Source organism: Protopterus annectens, chromosome 14.part0, assembly GCF_019279795.1.
Source record: "Protopterus annectens isolate FY-2018-M chromosome 14.part0, PAN1.0, whole genome shotgun sequence".
In the NCBI taxonomy this organism is placed as follows: Eukaryota; Metazoa; Chordata; order Ceratodontiformes; family Protopteridae; genus Protopterus; species Protopterus annectens.
The window spans coordinates 918669479-918694680 of NC_056748.1; the positions used below are offsets into that span (position 1 = coordinate 918669479).

The 25202-nt window shown below is 40.4% G+C and overlaps 1 protein-coding gene across 1 annotated transcript in view; it reads right to left on the bottom strand.

Annotated features, from left to right (window-relative positions):
- Positions 1-25202, bottom strand: part of ABCC2 (ATP binding cassette subfamily C member 2) — an 833283-nt gene that overhangs the window by 615180 nt on the left and 192901 nt on the right. Inside the window, exon 8 of the mRNA XM_044055642.1 lies at positions 35-207. Coding sequence (XP_043911577.1) covers positions 35-207 — 173 coding nt within the window. The remainder of the gene's footprint in view (positions 1-34; positions 208-25202) is intronic.

Genomic DNA, 25202 nt, shown 5'->3' on the forward strand with positions numbered 1-25202 from the left:
TAAAGGTAGTATAGTTAACTACTAAGTAGCTTACTTTAGAAGTTGAGGACTAACAAACACCAGCAGATCATGGATCAGTTTAAAAACTGCTGACTTCAACAGCACTCCAGGAAAAGTTTTAACTACTGCCTTCAAAATCCAGGATCGGGGATAATCGTCTTCCTTTGCCTTTTTGTCCTTCTTTTTCTTCTTTTTGTCTTTTTCTTCCTAAATGGATAGAAAAAATAGCCTTGAATTTCACACATTCTTCCAAGATGGCCTGGTCAGATTCTCCTTACCTGCCCTATATTCTTTCAGGATCACCACTTGTGAATATTGAATGCCAAAGTACATCATTCATACTGTGCAAAGTCCTTAAGGGAATTTTTTGCTGTTTAAATAAATAAAAGAAAAAAAAAACTAATGAGAAATGAGTTTATGAATCAGTAAGCATAAACTGTAGCTAGAAATTAACATTAAACACCTTTATTATTAAAGTCAAAATAAAGGGGTGGTTGAAAAAAAACTATTTTCAAATACAGGATGTTGGGTCAAAGCCATGTATAGTAGCAGAACACACCGTCACCAGCTAATTTTACTTATACAGTAGAGAGTCAATTATCTCAACTAATTGGGACCTAGGGTAGTTTGCATAATCAAACTGTTCGGATAATCAAACATATAAATGACGCAGATAAAAAAACTTCTAAAATCTTATTTTTGCTGCCTGCAGGAATACACTTTTCAAACATTCAGCGATTCCAATGGACACTAAAGAATATTTTTCATGCACGAGCTGGCTACAAGCTCAAAAAACATGCTCAAGTCAATACATATAATGTTTACATATCCATATTTTATGTTTTTTCCAACCCAAAAACTTTGGAAGGCAGGTTCGGATAATTGACCTTTCGGATAATCGACTCTCTACTGTATATGTATCCCTCATTGAATATCTTCCCACTCTTTGTATTATCTTTTTTACCTGTAGAGGTTTCCCTCATCATCTGATCAGTAACATATAGCAAGTGGGTAACATTGCTATTTTTAATCAGCCTCAGAAGGTGCAGTTTTGCACTTGACTAATGAGTTGATTATTTTGAATATTAATGTAACTACTACTGTAATTAGAGTTGGGTTTGTGCTTTATCCTTTAAGTCCGAAATGATCTAGGGCTGTTGTAGGCAATAGTTCATGGGCAAATTTCTCCAGGTGTGTTGTCTTAGCAGTGAAAATGGCCTGTAATTATTATCTGCTGTGGATTGGGGTTCTCACAGCCTCCTTCCAAAGTTTAGTAATGTACCTTTTAGAGAAAGATTCTGAGCAGATGTGCCTATGCATTGCCATATTTTAATTCTTGGGACAAGCGATATGCACAAGGGGAACCTTTTTATTTCCCTGTAGCAACTTCTTTACTTCATATTTAAGCCGCAATGGTGCAGCAGTAGCATTGTCTTCTCACAGCAAGAGGCTCTCCGGTTCGATTCTCGGCTGGGGTGCCTTCTGTGTGGAGACTGCATGTCCTCCCTGCGTTCATGTGGGTTACCTCCGGGTGCTCCAGTTTCCTCCCAAGTTACAAAGATATGCATGTAGAGTGTTTCTCCCTGGGCATCTGCTGAAAATTGGCTTCATTCCAAGTCGGACTTTCCCAGTAAACAAATGTTAAATAAATAAAAAATATTTAACTAAAAGTAATTGCTAAGAGGGAGTAGTAACGTCTGCTGCATAACCTTAAACCCACTCTCCAAAGACCAGCAGTGCTACCTAGAGACTATCATACTGAGCATAAAATGACTGCTGAAACTTCATGCTGAATACGGCATATGCAAACGCCTATCATGTCCTGCTGCCTTGTTGTGGAAATCAGCTGAGATACTGCTGGATTTGTTTCCCAAAGGGCTTAAGGTTAGAGGTCAATATCAGATTGTTGCCCAAAAACTGTCACCTGTTCTGCTCTTGAGCAGGGGCACAGGAACCACTACTGTGGTACAAGATAGTCACTAAAGAATGGTCATCAGTGACCAATCATTCTGACTGCATTATAGCACTTAATAGTCTCCTGACATTGCACAAAAAATACTGTTCTGCCAAAATCAAGACAGTTTAGTGGAAATCCACATTTCCTGGATATTTACAAAAGCTAACAAAATGTATTTTCAAGTTGGTTTGCCTAGTCTAAGTGGAAATATATTGGATTTTATGATATAGCTGTGATCCTTATACTTCACTTACAAAGCAATAGAAACATCTAGCAAACAAGACACAAACTGGACTTTTAGAAGAAACACCAGAATGGTCTTCTGACAAATCCTGCAGACTTCTGGAAGGAAGTCATTAATTTGTCTGGGAGAGCTTTACTAAGTTCTCCAAGCTCACTATTCGTGAATGGGCAAGTGATCACTGATCCAAAACAGATATCTCCTTTGGTGTGTTAACAGACATTATTGCATTCCCTAAACATGACTTCATTATGAATTATGAGTCATTTTAACAATTTCCTCTATTTTATGTGCTAGCCGGTATCTTACAGAAGGCCCAGAACCATGATATATAGGGATAAAGACCTGAAGATGACCAGTGTTTGGTCAACAGCACAGGCTCTGGCGGGGTCGGGTGGAGGACATTTGGCATGAACAGCCAGTCTGCTCTCCCATTTTGGCAGAGGTAAGTGGCTAGGCTCTCCTATATTCATGACAGCCACTGTTTGGTGAATAATCACTCATGGAAGAAGCTAGGCCCGACTCATTCTTTTAAGCAGTGCATGCACCACTAAGTGTGGCATGATGTAAGTGGGAGCGTGCAAATTATTCCTACCTTGGCAGACATTGTTGTTCCACTGCCTACCTACAGGAAAGGATTCAGAGACATGGAGCATGGAGGTCCATAAAATGATGCACTCATTCATTCCCTAATGCCCAACTCTCACCACCAGGGGAGTGAATGGACTGGTCAGGTCTCAGAACAGGAATGAATGGGCCAGAGGATCTTGGGCAGTTCAGAAGTGCCTAATTCATGCCTCTGGAGGAATGAGTGAGCCAGCAGAGCATAGGTAGGAGAGTCACTGGGCAAGGTCCCAAGAAATATAGTAAACAAAAAATTTTAAAGAAAGCAGCAGCTTCAGTGGCAGGCCCGCATTGTAGCCTATAACCAGCTTTCAAGCCATCAGTATTGCCTCAGAAAATAGCACATCACTAATGATTCTTTCTTGAGAGATGCACTGACCCAGGCAATGGATACTTGGAACCTTATTGGGCCTATAGTCATTGACCTATCCAACACCTTTGACTTTCCAGGCCATTCACTTCTCATCAAGGATCTCCCTCTGTATTCTCTTAACTCTTCCTCCAGTAGTTGTTTTTTAAACCATTTGCACAAGATGTGATTTAAAATCATACACATATACAAGCTTTTTACATTCACTTTTGTCTGTGATTTCTCAAGCCACAGTCATTGGATGACTTTTTTTTTTCGGGGGGTAAAAAACAGTCATGTCATTCATTCTTTATTCTGGTGGCATGGTTATCAGGTAATTAGATAGTTTTATCTAGATCCTTTTGCAATGCAGTATATTTTGCTCTGACTCATCTCTGTCAGAACTTTAAACTTAAAGGTTGACCTTAGCAAAACAAATGCAGTATTTGTTGGGACTCATGAATGCTTTCGTTTTTGAGAATATGAATGGAACATTATAGACCAAAATGGCAGTTTTCTGAATATGGTACAATCTATTAAATTCGATGGAGTTTGTTTGACCCTTTTCTCAATTTTTCTGCACACATATGCCTTTTCTCCCCCACATTTGTGGTGTGGTGAGTAAAACAGCACCTATGCTATATACTTAGAATAGCATATGCAGCATTTTGAACAAGCAAAGTCAGCTTATACTTGAAAAATGAGTTGTGTGTAGAGCTGAATCTTGACAAAATGGAATGCCAGGGAAGAAAGTCAAAGGACAACCTCATCTACCATCACAACATGGCTATGTTTTGCCTTAGCATGACACTGAGGGCGTATACCTACCAAAAATATCCCATCCACTTAGAAAATCTTGATTTTCCAATAGATCCATATGCCCCTGATTGTGAACATCAACAGTTACAGTTAATTTTATATTATGAGAAAGTATAGCATAGGCTTACATAAATCAGTAGCCAGATTAATTGCACATACTACATTATCGACACTCAGCACGTGGCCCAGTACTTTCACTGATTTTTCCAATAACTCAACCTACATCCAGGCAATGCCATGTATGACCTTCCAGGAATTCAGTTTATATCGGATAAGATTATGCTAAACTGTTACAAAGCAGCATCCTAGCTGACTTAGAAAATGAGCTTCTAATACCGCCTTGTCTTGGAAAGAAATTGTTAAGCAGGAAAACCTTCATGAAAATCCTAACTAATAGGACTGCCAGGAACAACTTGTATTATGCTTTGAGCTATACATTTTGTGCATTGTTCTTTGGGGATCTTTTAAAGGACACGTGCAGTGTCATAATTACAAAGTGAAACAATGGAGTGACGTAGGGTAACCCATCACAAACAGTTAAATGGGTAAGATTCCATAGGTAGTCAATGAGACATATGTAACAGGGTACAACATTTACCTTGCAAAAAAACTAGGGTTACTACATCAGTGTTTTAAAACCCAGTAGGAAGAAAATCTCAAACTGTTCTTTTCACTGTTTCTTCCAAAATACTTTACTGTCCCTTCAGATGCACCGGAATAAACTTTTTGTAATTACATTTCTGAGAATGTTTTCCTATTTGGTGCATCTTTCTTAGCGCTGGGAGGTGTGAGTCGCTCTGTATGATATGCAAATCTCTAAAGAAGTTTTTGCTTTGTAAACTATGCTGCTTATAAATGTCTGTATGATCTGTGCTCTGCTCAGTATGACAGAGCAGCTACAACATGGACCAGCAGAAAATGGCCAGGATTGACAGATACCAATCACATCATTCAATAATAAGGTGCAAATTTCTTATGCTTTGTTGTGCTGTGTTTCAGGACTGGGGGGAGAAGTTCTGACTCATAGAACTTGTATTGCCATCCCATATCACAGCCCGATAAGGACTTTGAACTTGGGCCTTATTGTGCACAACAATTGATTACAGCAGTACAGTCTGCCACTGGAGCTATGCCATAATGTGGCTTCATGCAATCCAGGTATCTGAGGGACTATGTTGCAATGAAGTTGTCCACACTTCATATTTTTGTGGCAGGGAACACAAATGCATCACTTCTCCTGAAAATTAACATCTGTTGCCATAGTTAATGGTCTCAAGCTAAATGCAAAAAAGTGCGACATCGTAGCATTTGTAAAAAAATTGTGCATCTAATCTAAAATTGTTTAAATTTTCTGTATTGTATTATAACTTTGTACAATCTGGCATGTAACTTACATTATTGTGGAGCTTTTCTCCCTGGGCCTCCACTGAAAAGCAGCTCTTTCAGGCCCAGTGGACTTCTCCAGTAATCAAACAAATAAATAAATAAATAAAATCTGTTCCCACCTTGTATGCTATAAGCTGTACTCCTCTTTAAACAGATGCAGTCATATGAGACCTGGGTACTTATGCGGACAAGCCTCTGTCGTTCAGTCATCATGTTTCTACCATACAAATTCTCCTATCTGGTCAAGTTAATTGCCAAGGAAATAGTTTCAAGATCCAGAAAAGTCATCGTGCTATCGTTCTCTTGCTTTATCAGTCCCATCATCAAATACAATGCCCTCATGAGCTTCTACAATTTTTAACCAAAACATGAAAGGTCTTAAATTCTTCAACTATCCTGATGAGACAGGCACAACTGTCCTATACTCAGTAGCTTATCAGTTACTCCAAGGTGACCTTTATCTATTTTTTGAGCTACAAAAGAACCAGTCCTACTTGACCTGGTATTTCTTTGCATATCAGTGGCTCTACAAACTCTCGTACTAGGAGCTTAAATATCCACCAACAAATGAACAAGTCTCAGAGGAAGGATTCGTTCCTAACTTCACTTACTGCCAATCTATGGAACAAGTTACCACTAAGGCAAATCTTGATGTTTGGATGGGTAGACATAAATTTACTCCTGGATTATCTTATATGGTATCACTTGATTTAGGAAGTGTGCACTATTAAGCGCTTGTAAAGGGTGGTAAGATCATTTGTTTGTCTGCTTAATGATGTATATGGCTAGACCTCTTACATTCCTTGTGATGGCTCCTATTCCTATGTTCCTAATACTCACAAGCGCTTCCAGCCATTTTCTTAGCATCTGCCTACCAAAGACCATTCTGTCACGAATTTAGAATACATGCTACAGGGCCATGCTGTAATGTTTGAAGTATATGGCACTACTGTAATCCATTTGTATGCAGAAGATTTGCATTTTGAGCTGGTTTTATCAAACACAGCTCGAATGCTGTCTCTCTCACACTTTACATAACTCAGCAGTTCCATTCTATGATTCAGTGCAGCAAATGTAATGCACCAGTTTTTTTTTTTAAATTACTTTGTAAACTGTCTCACTAGACATAACACTAACTAGTTCAATAACTTGCTTACAGTTCATAGTAGGCAAATGTAGGTGGAAGGTATCCAATTCATACGTTGGACTACAGGAAGCAGCTTGTTAAACAGTTCAGAGCCTTAATTCTCTGTGTTAACTGCCAGAATATACAACACTGTTCCATGAGGTGTGTGTCTCAGTTTTAGTTACATTATTCATGTTACCCGCAGTGGTGGTGCTGTGGTAGCATTGTCGCCTCACAGTAAGACACTGTCCGGTTCAATTCTCAGCTAGAGTGTCTTCTGCGTGGAGACCTGTGTAAATGGTCATACCTTCATTGAAGGTTGTGCGTCAGGCCTGGCAAGTCAGTACGTAAAAATCAACTGCCAATCATTAGCAGACCGGAGTTCCGCTGTGGCGACCCCTAACAAGGAAAAGCCGAAAAACACAAACAAATTCATGTTACATGTATGGTGCCAGCAACAGTTAATGTGGCCAAATGCAACATGACCAGGGATTCTTTATGAATCCAGACACTGTGTTGTGCCCTTATGATGTATTCTGCCCTATGTCTCTGGCCACTTTACATTCAAAATATAACTTGTTAGTGCCAGGAATTACAACGTGTCACAACTACTGTGACACAGTCATGCAGATGTATCTTTCTTTAACTGAAAGCTGAAATGCAGAACATAAATGTAATGCAGAAGTCAATCCTCTGCATTTTGGCAGTTACTTAATAATAATTCTTCATGCAGAATGAACATATGCTTGCTTATATATATATAATATTAATAGGACGCGCTGGAGGGATAGATTCATCACCCAAAGACTCCCTATGCTGTGGAATAAAATCCCGGTATATGTGAGGCAGAGCACCTCGCTGGCCTTGTTCAAGAGAAATCTTGACCAATGGATGGGAGATCGCAGATATACCCCAGGGATTACCTCAGTGTCACTGCTCAACAGAGGCACAGCAAAATAATGGGTATAGTTCCCCATACTAAAGGGGTGGCGTAAGCCACAAAACTATGGGCTAGGCTTGTAAATGCCCTCGGGCAGATAGCCTAGTATGAACCTATGAACCTATATATATATATATATATATATATATATATATATATATATATATATATACATATATGTGTGTGTGTATCATTGAGCTGTTAGTTTTTAATTGTTTAACTATAAAAAATACAGCATTAAGCTGTAAGTATAAAGCAACTTGTATTTAGCAAAAATGACAAAACATGATATACTCGATGTACACATGCACTGTTACGCATGTAGAAATATGAATTTAAATGTATGTAAATGATCAAGATCCACATAGGAAAAGAGAGATGTATTTCTAAGCAAAACTGCAATAAAGTCGCTCTTAAACTAAAGATACCAAATATCAAACAGCCAAACCACTGCAGATTTAAAGATGGAGAGCACAGGTGCTCATAGAAATGCACATTCATGCAGATGCACATGCTCACACGTGCACGCTTACATTAAAACAAAACTGAATTTCCCTCAAAGTAATTTACTTAAAAAATTGAATATCTATTGTGCAGCATATCTAAGATATGGAATAATAAATTGCCAGTTAACTGCTGCTTACTTCACAGCATTGTATTCTGCTGGAAAACACAACAGCTTTAGACTGCAGCTATAGCTCTGAATCCAAGTGTTCAGTTTTAAGGTAGGATATTGATAAATGTTTAAGGTCCATACCTTATGGCATTGATAATTACATACTCCCCTCTGGCTTAGACTCTCACGCAGTTCAGTAACCCACATCCTTATATGACAATGCTAGACTCCAGAAGATTAATAACTCCTTACCTGCAAAAACAAAACAGACCCAGCCACATATCTGTGAATCAAACATCATTGTGTGCAGCTCCATTTGCATACCTACACCATAGTGGACATTACCAAAGAGGCAGTAGTGTATAACAGCACTCACTGGACATTACCAAAGAGGCGGTAGTGTATAACAGCATTCACTGGACATTACCAAAGAGGCACTAGTGTGTAACAGCACTGGTATTACTGAAACCTTTGCAAAGTGCTCAGGGTCAGTCCTTGGGCTGCAGGTAGTACTGCAGTCCAGCCCTGTGCCATTACATGTGATGGCTATGACTACCATGCAACATTGCTTCTAGACTGAAATATTAGGACGACTTATTAAAAAAAAGTTTAAAAACTGGAGTGATTTGCCTAAACAGATATACTGTATATATAAAAATGGGATGCGTTATACAGTGGGGCCATCTTTAATGTTTTGGTATTATTTTATATTTACTATCTTAGAAGTCTTTTTGATGAGACTGTATATTGATGTTTTGTGACAAATTTTAAAATAAGAAAACTTAAAAATGTAAAAGCCTGTTGTCATAATTATGTAACTACTAAGTGTCAGAAGTTGGGGTGATTGCCTGGAGTTATTGGGGGATGGGAGGGGTAGTCAGTTTTAGCTCTTTCACCTTTACATTAAGTTACTGACGGTAGAGGTACTAGTAATCCGATAAAGAAATTACCTGGATTGTTCTGCCTAATGAGTAAAAGTATAATTTAAGACCTTGTAGTCTTCTGTGTAACTTGGTTGGCTGCAAGAGGAGTGGTCATCAATATTTGGGTGGTCACTAGCTTTGGCACCTAACTAATAAAGAAGACTGCCTGAACAGATGTCAGGCCTAACTTTCAGATGGAGGTCCTGTACATGCCTCAGTTAGTCCCTTCTTTTACTATCAGAGGACTGGCATCTCTGATAAATGCTGTTGGTACTGAACCCCTAAACATAGTATCCAACAGTCAGTTTAATCAGCCAATATCAGGTATCCCTAGTGCAATGGAGGGACACAAGGGGAAGGAAATACAGCAGATCTGCACATGGTTAGAGCAGCTCAACTACAAGCAGATGGCAAGGGGGCAACGACAGTGTCTACTTAATTACAGATGGCAGTGACTGGAGCAAAATTTCTGCAAAAAGTGAGAGACAAGACATGTAGCGGGCAGGTTTGGTGTGTCTGTAGCTTTTCTGCATAAGAATGTGTCTTTGATTTTCGGTATAGAAGGCATACTGCACCATTTTGGGAATATTTTCAAGAAGTCAGAAGTTAAAGGACCTTAAATACATGCACCATGACCTCAACTAGCTACGTTACAACAAAACCTGTACAGCAAGCTGGTTTTCATCATAGACAGTAAACTGAAGCTTGACCAATATATTTAGGCAGTCATAAAAGAAAAAAAAAAGCTCAATCTTTTCTACAGAACTAAACCTTTCTTTACAGACATCTCCGGAAAGATACTAGCCTCCACTTATCCACTACCAAAACAGCTGTATGTAATCTCAATTATGATCAAACTGTTTAACTCTGTAGACTACAACAGTGCTATGAAACACTTGTAAAATTTGCAGCAAATCTGCCTTCCACAACTCACCATTGTGTAGCTCTAAAACTTCCAAACTATCTTATGTACACAATACACTTAGCCCGTAACATTAGGTATTACCCTGATAAATACCCATCCTTGAAAACCCTACTCAAAAATTTACACCTGAAAAAAATGTATGCTCCAAAGACTAAACTTCTACTAGCATGAAGTCTATATTCTATCATCGAAGTGTTAATACTTCGAATGGTCTAATATCGAACCGAAAATAGCGAAGCTACAGATAACCAACTTTTTTTCCTAGGGAAAGAATTTGGTTGTCCGTTTCTGTGGCATAGCTATTTTCAGCACTGTGGTAGAAAGTTACGGTTCGGGTTCAGGTAAGTGTGCGATTGTGTGGACGTTAGGGCGCTGGTTAGGTTGAGTTAGGGTTAGGGCGTGGGTGAGGTGAGTGTGCGATAGTGACAAACTTTAGGGTTAGGGTGGGATAGGTGAGTTAGGGTTAGGGCGTGTGTCAGGTGAGTGTGCGATAGGGATGGTCCTTAGGGTTAGGGTTTGGGTTAAGGTAAGTTGATAGATAGTAGTGTATGTACAGTTTAGTGTAGGGTTAGATGTAGGATTTTAAGTGTATGTGTGTGTGGATTGCTGTTTTTTTTGGTGTGCTTGTGTTGTGTGTGTGTTTCTCGGACCAGTGAATTTTTTCCCAGGGAAAAAATTTGCTGTTCTGAGCTTTCTATGTTTGTAGATTTCGTGGTTAGAAGTACAAGGTTGTTGTATTCGATGATGAGCTGTTTAGTTGAAATGATATAGACCCTGAAGACCCATACTGTAGCTGTAGATTCCCTGTAGACCAGCCATGCCACCAAGTTGTGCAATAAAATCCTTCTCCCATTACGATCCACTGCAAATACCTTTCATTACAAAAAAAATAAACAATTATGGTTCACCATAAAAACATCAAGGTCTGTCATGCCCTCTAGATCCAAGGTAGTATCAGTATTTGCCTTATTATGTTCACTAATTCTCCCACAACTATGGCCCCATATCTTACCCTATCTACACTTTACTACAATATATATAATCATCCTTACAACAGCAGCCCTCTAAAAACACTGTCCTATATAATCTATCATTACAGACCCCTACCCTATATTTCTCTGTCATCTTAACTTCTTTTATTCTTTCCAGCATTTATCTTGTCTGACTTAGTACTGTCTCTACTGTTCCTCCTATGTAAACATTATTCCTTTATTCATTAAAACTCAGTTTCCAGACATCATAATCTGTCTACTGCTCCATTCTAGTTAAACATTCTTCCTTTACTCTTTTCAACTCTCTTTCCCACTTTTTACATCCCCAGTATCAAACTTTACCTCTGCAGTTATGTCCCTCTCTTGTATTACTAAATCTCATCTTACAGTTTCACAACCATTGCACTTTAACTCTAAAACTCCTCCCCAGCTTTGTACTACGTTATACTATATTGGATCACTCTTCCCACTGCTTTCACCTACAAAAAAATTGCATATACACACTGAGGCAGACTCTGAATGACCAACATTGTATGCTACAACTAGTTAAGACAAATGGTTGCCTTGTTACTTCATATGTGTCTTGTTTATCTAAGATAATGTATTTCAATGCTGGGGCAAAATCATAATAGCATATAATGTGTATTCTTCATATATAGTCCTACGTATAAGAAAACCATTCTAACCACTTTCGTACTTTGTATCTACATGTGTATATATGCACTCTAACTTTTCTTCCCTGGATCCCCAGTAAAAAGGGCTGCTAGCCCAGCTGGACTTTCCCAGTAAACAAAAACTAATAAATAATAACAAATAGAGCTAATCTAAGGGAAATGTGTTTGAAATAAAGAAAGAAAATTCATATGCTTCACAAAATGGAAAGTAATTCAAGAGGGACTATCTGCAAAATGATTATAATCTTCACTTCTCACAAAATCAAAAGTATTATAAGGGATTTGTTCGAAAGTTAATGTCAGCTAAATGTTATAGTTCATTAATAACCAACTTGGAACTTGGTTGCTTTTATTTTTTTTAATATTTGATTTGTCCAGTTTTCCTGGGAAAACACTTTTTCTTCTTTTGTTAAATGTGCAGACCCCAACCATGATGGTCGTTCCCTGTTTCTATGAATTTTATTTTCCTTTTAATTTAAAAAAAATTACATTGATTTCCTAGTACTACAGCTTTAAGAATGAAGGCAGTGGGGCAGTTTTATGTACCTTATGAATAGCTTTCTTAGACATAATTAAATAAAATCAATTAACAGTGTTGATACAAAAGTCATACAATAAATTTCACAGAATTGCAACTACATAGCATTTCATGGGAACCTTGTCCTTTGCAAAAATAATTTATAGCCATTAAAATGATAGGGCATACCACACTATATAAATACTGCATGCTCCATACTATTACACCATTCCTGTACACCAAAACTAAACATTTTGCCTTTTTTTGTTATAATAGGAATGGTTGCAGACAAACAGTAGATGAAGGAGGTAAGAAACACGTACTGGAAAGGGAAAAGAATTACAGGAAGAAAATGGGATAGAAAGCATGAGACAGGCAAAGGTAGGGGTGCAAGGGTAGATAGTTGATTTAAACAGTGAAGCAATGCAAAATGCAAAGGTATAGAAAGGACAGCAACTCTACTGTTATTTTAGGTGATGCACCCCTTCCAGAGCTTTGACAGGTAAGCACTTGTGCAAACATTTTGAAATGTTTATAGAATTTGGGGAAGAAGAATACTGATTTCACTTTTTCAGGTAATGAATCCCATGTTTGCAGGTGTTGGGGTAGAGAAACTGTGGTTAACGCAGTGCAGGTAATCTGAAGGAATTTGTAAACATGGGTGGGGTGGTAGTTGGTCAGGATCTGGAGTGGTACGTCGGTGTTCATTTTGTCAGTCTACCAGTAAGGAAGGTGAGGGCCTTGAGGTTCAGTAATTTATATGACTGGGATGCTGCCAAAAGTGTAAATCTCTGTTTTATCAGTAGCCAGTTTACTTTAGTAAGTATCCTACAATGATGCTCTGTTTTGAGATGCCAAGGTGATAAACCTGCAAATGTTGTCAACAGCAGTTTGGAGAGACTTTAAGCATTTTTTGGAAACAGAAGCTACAGTAAGAATGAAAGGGAAGGTCTGCAAGAGGGTAATGAGACCAGCTATGTTATATGGGTTGGTGATGGTGGCAATGACAAAAAGGCAGGAATCAGAGATGGAGGTGGCAGAATTAAAGATGTTACAATTTGCAATGGGTGTGAGGAGGATGGACAGGATTAGGAATCAGTATATTAGAGGGTCAGCTCAGGTTGGACAGTTTGGAGACAAAGGCAGACAGGAAAGATTGTGTGGGTTTGGACATATGCTGAGGTGGGATGCTGGGTATACTGGAAATAGGATGCTAAGGATGGAGCTGCCAGGTAAGAGGAAAAGAGGAAGGCCTAAGATAAGGTTTATGGATGTGGTGAGAGAGGACATGCAGGCAGTTGGTGTAAGAGCATGATGTAGAGGACAGGAAGAAATGGAAACAGATGATCCGCTGTGGCGACTCCTAATGGGAACAGCTGAAAGAAGAGAAGAAGAAACTACAGTAGGCTAATCATATTCAAGCTGCTAGACAGGATCTCCTTGGACTATGGCCATTCTTCCCTCTGGTGAGAGAAAATGGAAGATTTTCTTAGCCTTAAATAAACATTGATTTATCATTGAATTGGTTACATTGACATGGTATTTAAAGCTGTGACTCTGATTGACCTCTTCTCCATGATCTTTGAAGTTTGTCATAGTTTCAAATGCTTTTGGTTACTGCCCTGTATGTTTCAGTTTGGGGGAATAGTGAAAGCTTTAGCCTTGCTCTAAAGATAGCAGCTTATATCTATTTTTTTTTTTTTTTTGCTGTATCTTTTGGAAAGCTGTAAAGGATCTTCTTCCAGTTGGTTTTTGAAGATGGAGCATGAAGTACTGTCCCTATATACTATGCCATCTGAATATAAAATCATAGGGCTTTGTGATTATTTTCCTTTTCAATTAAACTGTAAGCTGATATGTGACTGAAATAATGCCGAACCCTGTGAGGTACCTTCAGTAAGGTGTGATGATGATGTGGAAAATATTACTTTTAGTATGTAGACTTAATTGCTTAGGAAGTCTCTGAACCATGGTGGTGTTTCTTCACTTACTCCAGAACTAGTGGGAGAGGTCATAAAGAAGGACAGCCTACAAAGTCAAAGGCTTTGGTGAAATTAATGTATGATCTGGTCAGAAGACGTGTCCATATTTTACTGGATGTCAGTGACAGTGTAGATAGCTATCATAATACTTCAGCATAAGCAGAACCCATGTAGATGGGGTGAGAAGATGCTGTTTTTCTTAATGTATTCCATGAGGTGGGTGAAGATGAGCTTTAAAAAAATATACCTGAGGTGGACCACTATGGAAACTGGACTGAAGTATTTTGAATTTGTGAGCTACTCTTATGGATCAGTTTGACTATGACTTGCTTCCACTTTTTTGGCATTATTTTTTGTGTTGCTGAAGTTGTAGAAGTGCTAGGGGTGGGTATTATATATTCTTTGCTGAGTGTTACAAGCCAGTGCACTAGGCCATCAGCTCCTGTGACAATACAGTCTGTTGATGTTTCTAACATTGGTTTTGACTGTTTTGAAGTAGAATTGAGGACACACAGGCATGATTCTGGTTTTGGTACTGGAGTGTTAGGATAGGAGGGTGGAGAATTTACTGAGAAAGTCCATGGGGGATAGAATACAACAGATGGTGGAAATTGTCTTTAATTGTGTCCTGGTGGTGTGAGTGAGCAATGATGGCAGTTTACAAAGTTCGATCATTTTTTTTTTTATTGCTGTAGAGGACAGGTTGAGTTGTTTTAAGGTAGTTGGTCACCTCAAATCAAGAGGTTCTTTGGTTTGGTTCTTGGCTGGGTTGCCTTCAATGCAGAGTTTGTATGCCCTCCCTGTGTTTGCATGGGTTTTCTCTGAGTGCTACAGTTTCCTCCCACATTACAAAGACATGCAGTTGGAGATCACTGTAGGAATTTCCATTAACTTATAAGGAAAAAAAGAGGATTAGCATTATGCTGGGTTTCTGTCTGGTAGACATTGAGACATTTCCCACTAGTATATTTGGTTGGAGGCATATGACTGGAGTGAAATTCAGCTGCAAAGACATGTGGTTGTTGCAAATTCACTACAGAAACAGAAAATCATGTAGCACTTGATGCATTAGCAGTAAGTTCTAAATAATATGTCTGAGTGCAGCAAAGTACAGTTGTGTACACTTAACATAAATGTAGATGTTCGAGTGTCTTCACTGTTGCAGTCATCACTGTAGGGTTATCCCCTGCCGGCAGGCAGTCCTCGGTCAGCCAGAATCCCAAAGTCTGGGTCCAGCGTCAGCTGCTCAGCCATGCTCCCTGACGTCAGCGCGCCAGGAGTACAAAACTGGCAGCCGACGCCATGTTCTCCAGTTTTTCTTGCCCCAGATGTCAGGTGATCCAAAATGGGAATAACCCCATACCCTTTTGCAAATACACCTCAGAATAAGGGTGAAGAAGGGAACCACTCAAAAGGAAAAATAAGAGGGGACAGGAGGGAGGGTAACCCAGACTGCAACAGTGAAGACACTCGAACACCTACATTTATGGTAAGTGTACACAACTGTACCATGTTCATCGTGTTTCACTGTTGCAGTCATCACTGTAGGGTTGAATCCCAAAGCAGAATAAAAGGGAGGTGGTCATAAAGCAGAGGGGACAGCTAAAAGGCCCTGCAAAACAGCAGAAGCAAAGCCTGCCCTAGACTTAGAGTAGAGAGGTAGATTGTAGTGCTTAGAAAAAGTATGCACTGAACTCCAAGTTGCAGCTTCCAAAATGTCTTTGGTAGGAACTCCCCTGAGGAAGGCAGCTGAAGTGGCAGCAGCCCTGGTAGAGTGAGTCCTTATACTCCCTGGGATCTGCTTTCCATGGTGTGACTAACAAAATCTGATTCCATGAGCAATCCATTTAGAAATGGTCTGTTTTGAAATGGCTTTGCCTTGGGGACTGGAAGCATAAGAAACAAACAATTGCTCTGATTTCCTGATGTCCTTGGTTCTGTCCAGGTAAAAAAGTAGTTGTCTGTGTACATCTAAGGAATGCAAGATCCTTTCCCCCTTACTTTGAGGACTGGGGAAAAAAGTTGGCAGGTGAATAATTTGATTTACAGCCACTTTGGAAACCACCTTAGGCATGAAAGTAGAATTAGTCCTTAAAGACACCCTGTCTTGGTGAAAAATAATGTAAGGTTCCACAGCCATGAGAGCTTTCAACTCCGAAACTCTCCTGGCAGAGGTCAGAGCTAACAGGATGGCTGTCTTCCATGATAAAAACTTGATGTCAGATGTGGCAGCAGGCTCAAAAGGAGGTAAGGTGAGTTTTTCCAAGACATAGTTGAGATCCCAGGCAGGAATGGGTGGAGATCTAGGGGACCTTAAATTCTTAGCTCCTCTGAGAAACTGTCTCATGAGCTGGTGGGAAAAGATAGGAGGGTCTGTATTATAATGAGCAGAAATAGCAGAGGCGTGTATCTTTATGGAAGAGAAGGAGAGACCCTTATGTAATAGGTCTGTCAGATAAAGTAAAATCAGAGGAATATTAGGAATAAGAGGATCTGAATCCTGAGCCTGCATCCAGGTGCAAAATCTTTTCCATTTTCCTGCATAAGATTTTCTAGTGCTAGGACGTCTGGCTTCTAAAATGACATCCATAACCTGTTTGGGTAGGAGAGAATGAATCATAGACCCTGGATTAGCCAGGCAGCCAGGCTGAGAGTTTTGACATGAGAGTGCAGAACCTGACCCTGGTGTTGGGACAGAAGGTTCGGAGTCTGAGGTAAAACCCAAGGGGGCTCCTGAGAAAGGTTTTTCAGTGTTGGATACCAAAACTGTCGAGGCCAATTTGGGGCCAGTAAAATTATCATCTTGGGCTTGTCCTGCTTGATCTTTAGTAACACCCGTGGAAGAAGAGGTAGAGGCAGGAAGGCATACCCCGAGAGGTTTCTCCAACTGAATGATAGTGCATCCACTTTCTATGCTAGTTTGTGGAATGTCCTTGTGCAAAAACATCTGTAGTTGATGATTGAGGTGGGATGCAAAAAGATCTATGTGCGGGCATCCCCAGGCTGCTGTAATCATCTTGAATATTTCGGTGTCCAGCATCCATTCGTGTGGGTCTGACAGGTTCCTGCTCAGACTGTCTGCCAGGATGTTTTGCTTCCCTGGTAGATACTGAGCTTGTAGGTCCATTTTGCAAGCTAGAGCTGTGTTCCATAGATTCATGGCTAGTCTACAAAGGGGGTAGGAGTGTGAACCCCCTTGCTTGTTTATGTACCACATAACAGTGGTGTTGTCTGTCCGTATCAGTAGTTGTCCTGGTTGTAGAAGATTCCTGAAGGCCAATAGAGCATTCTGAACAGCTAACATTTCCTTTAAATTGATATGCAGGTGCTTCTGATCCTTTGTCCAAAGGCCCTGCAGACATGTGCCCTGCAAATGGGCTCCCCATGCATAATCTGAGGTGTCCATGGTTAGTATCTGGCTGGCTGGAGGCAGACTGAAGGCTTTCCCTTTGTTTTGAATACATTCCTTGGACCACCAAAGGAATTCTTTTTGAAGACAGGGCAGGACAGTGATCTGTGTGTCTAAACTGTGGCAATGCTGGGACCATACATTTTTTAGGTACCACTGTATTTTCCTCATATGCAGTCTTGCATATGGTACGAGAAGGATGCAGGAGGCCATGTAACCCAAAGCCTGCAGGAATTTCCTTGCAGATAGCTGAGTTAGTAACACCAAGGTTTTGAAAGTTGAAGCCAGCTGTAATTGTTTTTCGGATGTCAGAAATGCCATCTGGGATGTTGTGTTTAGAAGAGCACCCAGAAAGGTTATCTGTTGTGAGGGTGTCAAATTTGACTTTTTTATGTTTACAGTGAATCCCAGGAACTTGAGAAGATTCTGAACAAATTCTAGATGCTGGAGTAAGACATCCTTGCTGTCTGCTTGAATAAGACAGTCATCCAGATAAGGGTAAATTTGAATTCCCTTGAGTCTGCAAAAAGCTACTACTGGTGCCAGGCATTTGGTGAAGACCCTGGACGCAGTAGACAGTCCAAAGGGCAGCACAGAGAATTGAAAGTGCCTCGATCCGGCCTTGAACCTGAGGTATTTTCTGCACTCCTGCCTGATGGGAATGTGTAAATAAGCCTCCTTTAAATCCAAAGTTAGCATCCATGCATTTTTGCTCAGCATTGGAAGAAGCTGCTGTAGAGTAAGCATCTTGAATTTTGGTATCTCGAGAAAAGTGTTCAAGACTGACAGATCCAGAATGGGTCTCCATGAATTTTGCTTTCTGGGGACTAGAAAGAGCCTTGAGTAAAAACCTTGTCCCATTTCTGAAAGTGGAACTAGTTCTATGGCCCTCATAGCCAAGAGGGCTTCCACCTGGTTTAAGGCCTCTACCCATTGATGTTTTGGTAGATCCGGCCATCCGCTTGGTCTTGGTAGGGTATGAAAATGGAATTTGTAACCTCTTGAAACCACATCCAGAACCCACTTGTCTTGGGTTATATGAGTCCAATTTAGGTGGAAAAGAGAGAGTTTTCCTCCGAGAGGGGCTTCCAGGCAAGAAGTTCCTGCAGCCCAGCAGAGGGAGTCATTGAGCCTGTTTTCTATGAGCTTGAGATCTGTCCTCTCCACCCCTAGGGGTGGAAGCAGTCCACTGTCTTGGTCTGTAGGAGGTCTGTGTTTGGGGCCTTCCTCAGGGGCGTCTGTATCTACCCCTCTGAGGTCTGTCTGAGTTGGGAAAGGACCAATTTTTAGTAGGCCAATTCCTACTAAATCTGGGCGGCTGTACTTGTAAGAAATCCTTAACCGTTTGCATGGATTTTGCCTTGTCCTCCATCTTCTTAATCACCTCTTCAGCCTTAGATCCAAACAAAACGTTATGCTGAACAGGAGCATCCAGTAACTTAGCTTTTACTTGATCCGACAAGTTTTGTTCCCTTAACCAAGCATGTCTTCTAATGACTGTGCCAGAGGCAGCAGCCCTACAAGAAGCCTCCAAGGCATCAAAACCACAGTGTAAACCATGCTTCCCTACTTGCTCAGTGGCATACATTAAATCATGTAATTCCTTATTATCTGCACAAGCGGAAATGGAAGTTAGCTTTTGTTTCAAAACAGACAGTAGAAATTGCTGGTATTTCAGCATATGAAATTGACAGTTTAAAGCCCTAATAGATAAAGTTGCAGAAGTGTACACTTTTTTGCCCCATCTTTCTAAAGCTCTGGAATCCTTCTCTGTGGGAATGGGGTTTTTAGCAGAAGCGGCCTTAACCCCCTTAGGGCACTGAGAAATGGTTTCAGGATCAGCAGTAGGGTTCTTGTATAAAAACTGGTGGGAATTAGGAACCCTATAATATCTGTCTGGCTTAACAGGAGCTGGAGGAAAAGAGTCGGGCGTTAAGTTAGCCTCAGAAAAGGCATCATCCACAATATCCAAAATAGGAGGGATAGCCAGGGGTCTATGTTGGGGAAGAAGAAGAAAATCCCTAAGTCTTTTCTCAGATTCCAAGTACTCCTGTCCTTCCCAGTGAAAATGTTCCCTCATTTCACGTAAAGTTTCCCCAAAGGAAAAATCCTCAGGGGGAGAAGCTGAAGGAATGGATTCCTCAGCATCAGAATTCTCATAAGGAGGGAAGGAATAATCCTGGTCAGAAGAAGACACTGAAGAAACAGAAGCCTGATCAGAAGATTCATAATATAATTCCTGCCTTGGCCTTTTATCTGGAGGGGGATGTGAACCCCTAATCATAGTAAGTAAGTCCTCCGCCATCTTAAGTAACTGTTTCTGAGACTTGGGTCCCAGATCAGAAGAGGCCTGGGCTGTAGTCTTTGATTTGGAAGGAGTCTTTGCCTTTGCGTTTATTAGAAGCTGTGTAGGCCTGAAAACCCCCTCGGAAGCCGGTACCTGCACAGCGGCTCCAGACCCATCCGAAGGAGCATTGTCCGAAGGTCCTGCAAATGAAATATTCAAAGGCCTAGTTGGCTCCTCGTGGGAGTCCGTTTCGGCCATCGGTTCCGAAATGGCCGATGACAGGGGCTGCAAAAGTGCCTCACTGACGACGGCCGAACCCGAAGCTGGCTCTGCTTGTTCAACATCATCTGTTTTGGACCTCGGAGGCCTGTCTTTATCCTTGCGTCGTTTGTGAACTCCAGTGGTCGGAAGCATGTCCGAAGACATTTTGTAATTAAATCGCCTACCGAAGTAATGAAATGCAAAATCGTACCTTCGTTGAATCGTACGTTGATTAAATCTAGCACAAAACTGACAACTAGCTACGTCGTGGTCAGGGCCTAAGCAAGGAATACAGTAAGAATGAAAATCCTTATGAGGTATTTGCTTCCCACATGAAATACAATTATTAACTTTTTCTGACATCGGACTGGAGCAAGAAAAAAGTTTCCCCAACGGGGTACTTAGCTTTGAAAAGGAGAAGAAAGTGTTCGGACTGAAGTGCATAAGAAAAAATTGTCAGGAGTCAGCCGACCGGCACTTGCAAACTGCTTTCACCGCAAAAGGAGTATTGGACTATATAAAGATGCCTTAGAGGCAGTATGCAGCTGGGAGAGGGATCCCAAACAGGAGAGATGGACAGTTGTAGCCTTTTCCTACTTTACAGCTAAAACAACTAGAAGTATCCAGACAGAGTTACTTCGGGCTAGATTAAAAAAAATAAAAGACCATGTAATAAGACTTGGAATAAAGGGTGAACACAAAGCAAAGCACAGGTGCCAAGAGCACAGTCCAATACCAAAATGATAGGCACAGAAAGGAAAAGGACTATTTGCAATATTAAAATTTCCAGTGTGCAAAAACATATGTGAAGAAGCAATGACAGTAGATACTATAATATTATTATGTATGTATGTATTATTATCCTCAGTACAAATGCACTAGTCTTGGTTTATGCACCAAAGCAGATAGTAGTTTTAGTCCTGCATACAACCTTATATGGAGGCATAAGGATAACAGCCATCAAACTGTAATAAGACTAAAAAAAAAAGCGAAGGTACAACAGTCTAGAGGTTTACAGTGAAGGCAGGTACCTGCAAGGAGATGAAACATTGCCCCATCCAGCTGCCAGATTCTGACATTTAGAACTAGGTGACATTGACTATCACTGTGAAAAAACACTGCATGAAAAGAAGTGGGGGATGCTGTAATAAACATTAGCAGAAATCTTCTAATAGAGGAACAGGCACCTGAAGTACTACCAGGACCATACCTTTCAACCTCTACGCAAGGGGTCTCAAACTCACAGCCCTCGCTCCTCAAGTAACCCTAAAACCAGCATAATTATAGGTGAAGGAAGCTACTGCACTACATTTCTAGCTACATGGACTAGCTTTTTGTTTAGTTTGTGGCCTTCAGCTGAGTGGTGCTGGTCCTTGTATGGTCTTCATGTTTTTTTTTGTTTGGAACCCCTACTTTAAGCACAAGAAATCTGAACAAATCCAAAAATAATTGAGGCACAAAGGCCTACAATTAGAGAGAGAGTTTAAATATTGCTCTTATAAACTTAGAAAGTTGCCTAAATAACAGGTTTTGCATTACCATGCATGTTTTGTAGGATATGAAGTCTAAATAGAATTTCTGTCAATACTTAATGACTTCAGTCCTCAGTCATTTAACAGAAAACCACTAATTGTATTTGGAACAGACTAAAACTATGAGGAAAAAATTGGACATTCTGTGGATGTATTTACAGTTGCGAGATATTAACAGTGAGCAGACTATACAAAGCAGAGTACAGACAATGTCAACACCCCCCATACTAGATGCAGTCTGCAAGGCAGTGCATGCACATTGCAGACTGCAAACAGTGAGCTGAGCAAGGAAGAGTGCTGAGGACAGTTAGAAAGGGATGGAAGTACCAAATGGCCAAGCATAACCTGTTTAAAAGCTCTCTGTCTGAATAGAACAACCTTTTCCATTAATATTAATGTAATCAGTAATCGTGCAGTACTTGAACCATTCTTTTCATACAAAGCATGTGTTTGGAAAGATAATACGCATCAGCAACAATTTTGCTGAGGCTTTTCATGAAATAAATACCTAAAGAGTGGCAGTTTCTGACCAATTTAGTGTTTCACAGCCAATCATACAAAAGCTTAGCAGTATTTTTTGCGTCCTGAACTAATTTTTCTGCTTAACACAGGGTGAAACTTGCAGCATCTGTCTTTTGCAATATTTAATCCTGTCAGCAAGACATACTAACTCTGATTAGATCATGAAAACAAAGACTTAACTGTATGAAAGCCTAACACCATGAATAGTGACATTTTGAACCACTGAGTCTGGCTTTCTGCTTGAAACACCGTTAATACTGTGAAAGTTTAACTTTGAGTAGTTTATTGTGTCTGTCATATTTACAGGTACCCAGCAGTGTTTTAAATACAAGTTATGTTGTAGCTGAGTGAATTTTATCAGGCTGGTAGCTAGGTGCCTAAAATTTAAGTTAAGTGAAATGTATGTACAAATTTCATTAAAGTCTTTTTAGAGATGTATTGTGTGAGACTTCTACCAGAGACTGATGGATTCACTATAACCAAAACTTGTCACAGACAGTGCATTAAATACATGCACTGTGTTGGCTGTTATGAAGTCAGGTTAAACGTACAGTGTATCGCATAGTTTAATTTGATCAACCTTTTAGCAGTTCTGTATTCAGAGCTGTCTTAATGCATGGGCACACTGGGCAGGTGCCTGGGGGGTCCCACAAGCATAGTGGCCCCATGCTAATCTATGTATGTTGTGACTTGCTGTCAGTAAAGAAATAAATAGTACACTAGACTAAATTATAAATATTTGAAGAATTATGAAAATTATAAATATTAGAAAGCATTGTACAGTAGAGCATTGATCATCAGAAATATCAGTTATCAGAATGCAGCCTTCCTAAAACGTTAATTATCTGAATGCAGCGGCAGCCGTCCTAAAAGTTACATCTGTACATGCATCACCTGTTCTTCTACCATGTGGAATTTAGTGTTCCATTTGTTGCTGCCTTGCTGCTCCCACAGTTCCACTTCAACAAGTAAGAGAGAGAGTGTGTGCGCGTGTGTGTGTGTGTGTGTGTGTGTGTGTCTGTCTGTCCGTCTGTCTAAAATGCCGCAGTTAGGGATCATAGGAGGTTACTAGGGCCCTTACAAGCCTATACAAGTTCTGCCATGGTTTCCAGCATCAGCACCTATTGCCCCTGTCCAAGAAAGACACAGGTGGAACCCCTAGGGTGAATTTATGGTTACCCATCCAATCATCCAGATTGTGCTTGAAGAAGGCCAAAGAGGTGCTCTGCCTGACATGAATTAGGAGTCTGTTCCACAGGTGCAGTAACCTCTGTAAGATAAACCTGTCCCTCCAGCAGGTTCTATTAATGTCATATACCAGGTTAAGATCTTTAGAGCCGTGAGCCATTGGACTTATGGATATGCAGCATTTCCATTAAAGCAGGGTCAGAGATTGCCTTATACGCAAGGTAGAGATCACCTCTGAGTAGTCTATATGAAATGGAGTAAAGTGACAGTGATTTCAGCCGATCCACATACGTCATATGCTGAATACCTTCAATTCTCCTTGTAAGGAACTTTTTTGGTCTCTCCAATTGCTGCAGGTGCCTGGATAAAGCCAAAGGAGATGTTGTACTCAATTATTGGCATAACTTCTTTTTTTTCTGGAGGCAATGCCCTTATGAGATGAGCAATATAGAATGCCCTTCTTACCATTGTGGAGACATGGTGATCAAAGGTAAGGTTGCTGTCAACCTTTGTGTCCAGGTCTATCACCACTGAGTGCATTCTTAGGGTGTTTGTATTGATGTGGTAGTTAGCAGGAACATTGCCTTTACTGAAAGGGATGATAATACATTTTTTTGCATTGAGTTTAAGGCCATGGCTTTGGCACCAATCATTTGTTTACATAAGACCCTCTTGTAGGATGTTGACATAATTTGGAGATTCTATGACCGCTCCCAGTTTGCAGTCATCAGCAAACTTTGTCAGCCTTTATTTTTTGCTTGTACTTCAGAGAAATAGATTCCAAACAGTATTGGTCCCAGGACTGATCCCTGTGGAACACCACTGGTTGTAGGTCTGCTTTTAGAGGTGGATTCCCCTATTTTGACTGTATGGGTTCTGTCAGTGAGACAGTTAGCAACCCACCTAATGATTTAAGGGTTGATACCTAGCTGGGTGACTTTGTCAATAATGCTTGAGTGGGGAATAATGTCAAAAGCCTTGGTCAAGTCCATGTAGGTTGTATGCACAGTTTTCCCCTCGTCCAGGGCTCTGGTGACTATCTCGAAGAAATCCACCAGGTTTAATAGGCATGATCTCCCTTTGACAAATACAAACTGAGTAGGGTCAAGTGTTTGGAGATTACCTATATCTTTGTTGATAAGGTCCATGATGATTCGCTCCATGGCCTTGCAGATAAGGCTAGTCAGGCTAATAGGTCTATAGTTCCCGCAGTCAGTGGAAGCAAAACCTTGTGCATAGGGATAATGGTGGCCATTTTCCATTCAGCTGGGACAAAGCCAGTGCTTAGACTATGATTGAAAAGAGTACCCAATATAGCTAATTCTTGTTGGAGCCCATGTAGGATCCAGCCTGAGATGTTATCAGGTCCCATAGATGCTGTGTTTTTGACCTTAGAGAGGGCATTTATGACCTGCTCTCTAGAGATACAAGATAGGAGGCAGGTGGAAAGAATGTCATGGGGTATGTGTGGTGGGGACAAGGGAGTGAAGTTTTCACAGAACCTGTCAGCTAACAGGTTTGCTATGTCTACAGGCTCAGTGTATGTGGTGCCATTATTTATCAGTTTGGAGCTAATCTGGGTCTTAGCTTTTAGGCTATGGATGCAACTAAAGAACATATTATGGCTGTCCTTAGTTGAGGATGCTACTGGTGGTTAGTGTTACTTTGCTTAGGCTCAAACACTGTACCTTAAGTATAACAGCCTGACTTCTCTACCCCTACCACCACTTGTGTTTCAAAGAGTTGATTGCATAGCTGTCAACTGTCCAGATTTTCACAGAATGTCAGAAATTTTTGGCTCATACTTTTGGTCTGTTCCTCTTAAAATTTCTGGTTTTCTAGCATGATTTTAATGTTTAAGTTGGGAGGGTGGCCTAATGGTTACGGTGTTTTCCTTGCAAACACAAGGTGCAGGGTTTGAGTCTCATAAGG